At 36.4% G+C, this 6,000-nt stretch overlaps 1 protein-coding gene and 1 long non-coding RNA gene across 4 annotated transcripts; one reads left to right on the forward strand and one right to left on the reverse strand.

Annotated features, from left to right (window-relative positions):
- Nucleotides 1-1,628: 1,628 nt before the first annotated feature.
- On the reverse strand, nucleotides 1,629-6,000 carry LOC147868301 (uncharacterized). Of its 3 annotated transcripts, XM_087317610.1 has the most exons (5): nucleotides 5,761-6,000; nucleotides 5,599-5,644; nucleotides 5,244-5,473; nucleotides 2,957-3,176; nucleotides 1,629-2,466 (listed from the first exon to the last, which is right to left on the reverse strand). In XM_087317610.1, the coding sequence occupies exons 3-5, from the start codon at nucleotides 5,402-5,404 to the stop codon at nucleotides 2,200-2,202; spliced, it is 648 nt and encodes a 215-aa protein (XP_087173736.1). In that variant the 5' UTR covers nucleotides 5,405-5,473; nucleotides 5,599-5,644; nucleotides 5,761-6,000; the 3' UTR covers nucleotides 1,629-2,199. The 3 variants fall into 3 exon arrangements, with proteins under 3 accessions (XP_087173736.1, XP_087173745.1, XP_087173727.1); XM_087317619.1 differs by lacking the exon at nucleotides 5,599-5,644; XM_087317601.1 differs by having other exon boundaries at nucleotides 5,599-6,000.
- Nucleotides 4,576-5,170, forward strand: LOC147868302 (uncharacterized). Its single transcript, XR_015529600.1, has 2 exons — nucleotides 4,576-4,750; nucleotides 4,831-5,170. It is a non-coding gene; the product is annotated as an uncharacterized LOC147868302 (long non-coding RNA).

Genomic DNA, 6,000 nt, shown 5'->3' on the forward strand with positions numbered 1-6,000 from the left:
ACATTGATCAAAAACCAAGATTTTGGTCCTAATATAGCATGATTAAGATATAAGCTTTTATATTTATCGTGAGTTCACATAATAGGACAAAAATAGTGAAGAAAGTTGTTTAGATGACGTGAAGTAACTCAATAGTTATAAGGGAAGTAACTCAATAGTTATAAGGGTGGCAAAAAGGATTGAAACAACTCGCCTAGGAAGATAGGTAGCAAATTGATGGAGTATACAAGTTTGTTTACAAATTACCTTTCAAACATACATGATAGTAAGGAAGCAAATAAGTGAAATGGCATGCCCAAAAATGTTATTCAACAAGGTAGTACAAATTAGATCATAGGATTGAAACGTACCTTAAAAACACGGTATCATTTTGAAATACGTTCGGCAGTTGGTACATAGTGGGTTGAAATATAGTAGTCTTAAAAGTCAAAAACATGTAAAGACTTCAAACTTGTTATTCTAGGATTTAGGTGTTGAGCTATATAAAGGAAACTAGGTACCCACTACATTATGCGATCTTAGAACACTATTGAGACTATTGGTGTGGCTAATCTCTCTTCAAAGATCCGTTTCATTGGCAAAGTTACCATCAATGAAATTCCTCAAAAAAAAAAGAATACAATGCTGCATAGGCCTATCCTAAATTGCTCAAACAATGACATGATTTCCATAAGACTATGAAACATGCTTTAAATGTTACCCCACCAAGGATCTATAACGGTTTCATAAAATGCCTAACTAGGTAATAGTGACTCAATAATGTGGAAAAAGGAATCTTTGAAATCGAAATGAAGATGCATAAAGCACCAGGCTATGTAGAACCATTTTCTTAGATTTCTTCAATGGATGAAGGGACGTGCTATAACATTATGCAAAGAATATCACAACTATGTATGGTGACCTTACCTTACCTTTCCTGATTGTATGCATGCTTTTTAACGGACCTTCATTTGAAAGAAGCTAAAGGTGTGACTTTAGAATGTAACTCGTAAACATCCTCATTATTATGATAACATGATCTTGCACCTACAAAGTTTATACCAATGTCCATATCTCTTTCTCTTTTCTTAGAATCATATGCCAGGGCCAACCTGTAGGCCATTTGATTATTGTTCACATCTAACAATGAACCTTACAAGGGGGTCAAAGATGAAGGGGCAAGGAACAGAATAAAGTTGTATAGAGAAGCCTCTGCTAAATTGTTAGGTGGTTCTCTTCGTGCAAACTCTGATTTACATGCCTGAACCATGTCTCATTTACAAAACCCTCTTTTTTGATGTACCACCTCTTATTTTGTTCCTAAGCTTTTTACACGTTTGTATCAAAGTGCAGCATACACTTTGACCAAATATGAGACCAAAGCTCATCCCTGTATTCTTTTGAGAGACACAAAGTTATGATCAAACGACTTTGGATACTAAGAAAGATACATGATTTTTAAAAGGCACAAGAGATTCCCCAATGCATGCAGATTTGTACAACTTCACATTGCCAATTGGATGAATATGTGCAGTAGATTTTATTGTAGATTCCCATTGTAAATTCCATCCAAAACAAAGTGACTGGTTGACTGAGGCCCAATGAGAAAGAAACTTATAAATCAATGAACAAAATAAGAATTACAAAAATAGACAAAACCTAAACAAGGAAATTAAAAAAGGGAAGTTTGTGGAGCTCATACCATTATAGATGGGTCTCATTCAATGAATATTGAAGACCTATCAATGCTTGATATCAGTTGAAATCCAATTGACATTGATGAACTACAAGATAGAGCCCAAATCCATAAATATTGCTCAACTATATGATAAGAGTTTGAATTCAAAATACCTTTGATGAACTATTTGTCAAACTTCCCCATCATGGGTTACTGAGTACATGTTTTGTGCCCCTTGCTTTTGACATGCAAATTTACCTTAAATGTCTCAAATATCTTATGCCATATATTTTGTCCTTTTGGGCTGGCAATTGACCTTAGATCTCCCCTTCTTTTGGATAGGCAATTTACCTTCCAGGAAAAAAATAACTTAGCTTAGTCCATCTTCGAGCCACAATCTGTTCAGTCATCTCCTCTGCACTCTCTCATCGACAAGTACAAAAGTACAGACGAAAATATAGCAATTTTCGCATTCATGCAAGATAAAAAAAATATCCAAGGATTTTTCTAAACAATACATAGGTTGTGTCAAAAAAGTCTCCTCATTTGGAACCCAGGGCAAAAGAAAGTTTCGGACGAGCATTCTTCTTCCCGAGGATTTTCATTTGCTCTGCTCGTTGTTGCTCTTCTTCGATTTTCTTCTTTCGCAACGCTTCTTCTTTCTGTTGTTGCAACCTCTCGAGTTCACGATATCGCTCTTCCTCCTTCCTTGCCTGCTCTTCGGCAGCCCTCTTTATGGCTTCTTCAGCCTTCCTCTCGTTCTCTTCCCGGATTTTCTGCAGCTGCTCCTCTTGTCGACGAGCTGCTTCCTGAGGTATAAAAAAAATAGCATGAAGCAATAACTATCAGAAACAAAAAATAATATCAAAGCTACAATGGGTAGTTTGGCGTAGTGCTTTGGGCACTTGCCTCTAAGCCATGGGGCAAGTTTCACTCTCCCCTTCCCAACAAACCCCTGCCCGAGTTGTATATAGCAATTGGCTGCCAGTTAAGTGAAAAATAAATAGATCTAATATCACACACAGGTGCCTATGTATATATGTTGTGAGTATGCATATGTGTACACATCTATATGTGTGTGTTGCATCTACATATACATATGTGTGTATATGGTGTATATGTACACACATGTGTGCAGAAATATGTGCGTCTGTATGCATCTATATAGGTATAGGTATACGCATACACCACCATGTATATATAGGAGCATATTAAAATAAATAATTATAAAGTATATATGTACATTTATATGTCTATATATTCATATATGTATACAATATAGCTATTGGTATAACTTACCTCTTTTCTTTGAGATTCTAAGGCAGCTTCTTCCCTCTCCTTCTCCATCTGAGCTAAAACATCTTCTGATACCTTTTTCCGACCCTCTTGCAATCTTCTCTCCACCTCTTTCCGCAACTCTTCAGAATCAAGAGCCTCTTGGACCAGCTTCTCGATAGCCGATTCTATCCTTTTCGATGCTTCTTCTTCAATCAGCTTTAACTCCGCCTCATGTTGTCGCCTGCGCATACAGTGAGGCTAGTGATCAAATACTGATAATCGAGGCACACAAACAAACTTCTTCCTTACACACAACAGTTGCCATTTCATGTCGCCTGACAGCCACCTTGTGCGACTTGAAAGCAATTCCAGATAAAGTATAAGTACCTCCTTTTGCCCAAAACAAAAAGGTGACCTTATCTCCTATCACCTGGGTATGCGACCTGACCTGTCTTCAAGATATTCAATATCAAACAAGATGTTCTTGTTAGGGCCTCTTTAAAAACAAGGCTAGACTTTTCTTGAATGGGACTTAACCTCAAGGCTCAACCCATGTACAAATTGATTGGCTTGATAGAATCGTTAATTAGAAAACAAACCTCAGGTGGTGATTATGTTAAGTCAATGGGTTTGATTGATCTATTGGAATGAGAAAGTGGATACAACGTGGCTTCAATTATATCATTCCTTTCAGAAAACTCTAAATTCTTCATGCATTTGACTCGATGGGGGTGTTTCTTTCTAGCTCTCTTCCAGGTGTTATGGAAAGACTACACCAGTGGATCCCTGACTGATATCTCAAGATAAATATCTAAGGCAGAGTATTATTGGGCCCCTGAGCTTTTGTAATAGCAACAAACTCTATGCCAATCATATACGCCACAGAAATTTCTCTCTAATAGAGGAAGCCTCTTGCTATAAATTTTTTATATCCATCATGTGTCTCCATAGTATATAAGCATATAAATCTTCAGTAGATAAAGAGTTTGAGTTTCAAAGAGAGGGACAACGTGAGCAAATCAAATTACCGCATGTACATGCACCAAGGTAAGTAAAAAATGATCAACTCCTAGTGTTATAAACAGGAGACCATTTACCTAACTATAAAAAGGAAAAATATTTAACCGCCAGGTCTTAAATGATAAACTACAGTAAGAAATGATAGTTATCATAGAAACACAAAATACAAATATTAGTTAGGGGACAAAAAGAAGGGTCCACGCAGGATTTTGTACATTAAAATCCCAATATCAATATTAATTTGTTTTTTGATACAACGTATGTTGGATATCCCTTGCAACGATTCGAAACTAAGATAAAATAGCCCACAGCTGCACAAGATAACAGTGAAGTCTCACTGATGGTTTCTGTGAACTACCTATTTGAATTTGTACATTTATATTATTCTCCTAATACTTGTATTATTACAGCATCTCGTTACCACACATCCCACACTTCTAGATGTATCATGCCATACATGATCAGAATATGCACAGCATGAACTAGTGATACATCCATCTTCCTTCTGAGAAACCTTGGTAACTTCAATTAATTTAAGCTAATTGCTATTGTATGACTCTTTCTTGCAAGAAAAAAAAAAAATTCAGTCCAAGAAATCATAACAATGACTCGCACCTTAGGAGAGCCCAACCTCAAAAGATTTGAATGCCAACTGAGGGAACTTTGCATGGTCCAGACCTTCTTAACATCCTCTTAAGATTTCTTTCAACTCATCACAATACTAAAACTTAATTTAGAATCAAAATCATGTGTTTGCAAAAGCTAATCAAATGAGAATTTTATCCTCTATCCATAGTTATATTCAAAATGTGATGACAAAGGCCTTATTCAAAGATCCGAAAAAGTTACAAAACATCGAACACAAAAAAGTAGAGAACTTAAATTCTGGAGATTCTGTAGTAAAACTCCAATCTCGTCATCAAATAGCCATAGAACTACGCTAGAACGACCATAACACGTTCCCTAATTAAACAATACATTCCTTCACATTCTCCTTTACATCACATGCCAATCAATGACCTTGAAACAATAAGAAGTTAGTTTCACAGGATTTCCACTTTTAAAAAGCTTATCATCTCTACAGCATTCTTCAGAAAAAAGTGCGCTCTTCAAGTTATTCTCTACATAAAACCTCAAAGAACAGCCCTTCATAAAAGGCAAAGGAAGTTTCACAAAGAAAAACTTTTTTACATATTCCATAATCTCTTATCCATTTTACAACACATTGGTAAGTTATTCAATAAAAAAAAACAGAAAAGAAAGCCGAAGACCATGTTTTGTATCAAACCTGGTTATAGAAGCAAGAGATGATGGACTCTCACAATCTCGATGGCTCTTGTTCTTGTTATTTGTGGGGGGTGAAGGCTCTCGAGATCGTCTTCTCTTGCTCTTCCTAGATGGAGATCTTGATCTTGACCTTGACTTTGACTTTGATCTTGTTCTACCCATTTTTCCCAGGTCAATTTAAAAAGCTATGTTCCTTTGTGTGATTCTTGAAGAAGATTTAAAAAGGAAGTTCTGCAAAAGGCAAATCAAGTAAGCCCAATTCCATGGCATTGGCATTCTAATATCAAATCTTTAATAAATCTCACATTCTAGAAAACATAAAAAGATGAAAAAGAAAAAAATCTCGAATACCTAACCTTGAAAAGAAATTTTCCATTTTTGAAGATATTTTTTCCGCCATGACTACATATCATCCATAATAGCACAATAAAAGACCCACCTTCTTTTTTGTCCAGAAAAAAGAGACCCAAATGCTCTATTTTCTCTCTTCTGCTAAAAAGATTGACCAAAAGCATTACCTGATAATATGGACATGGATTCCTCCCAAAATGAAAGAGTTTGCTTGCTTTTCCTTGTGCTTTTTCTTTCACCTTTGAAACTTTCTCTCTTTCACTCACTCTGTCTCAATCTCTATCTCTCTCTATCTCGACGTCACGGCGATGGAGGGGGTGATGGGTTTCAATGCGCCGAGCAGGTTTTGCCGGGAGAAGATCAGAGCAGGGGACGACAGGGACACCGAGCTCTACTATAGTAGTATG

This window comes from Azolla caroliniana, unplaced genomic scaffold (assembly GCF_043228905.1).
Source record: "Azolla caroliniana isolate FFs.n. ecotype wild unplaced genomic scaffold, voAzoCaro1.0.p SCAF_1, whole genome shotgun sequence".
Taxonomy (NCBI): Eukaryota; Viridiplantae; Streptophyta; class Polypodiopsida; order Salviniales; family Salviniaceae; genus Azolla; species Azolla caroliniana.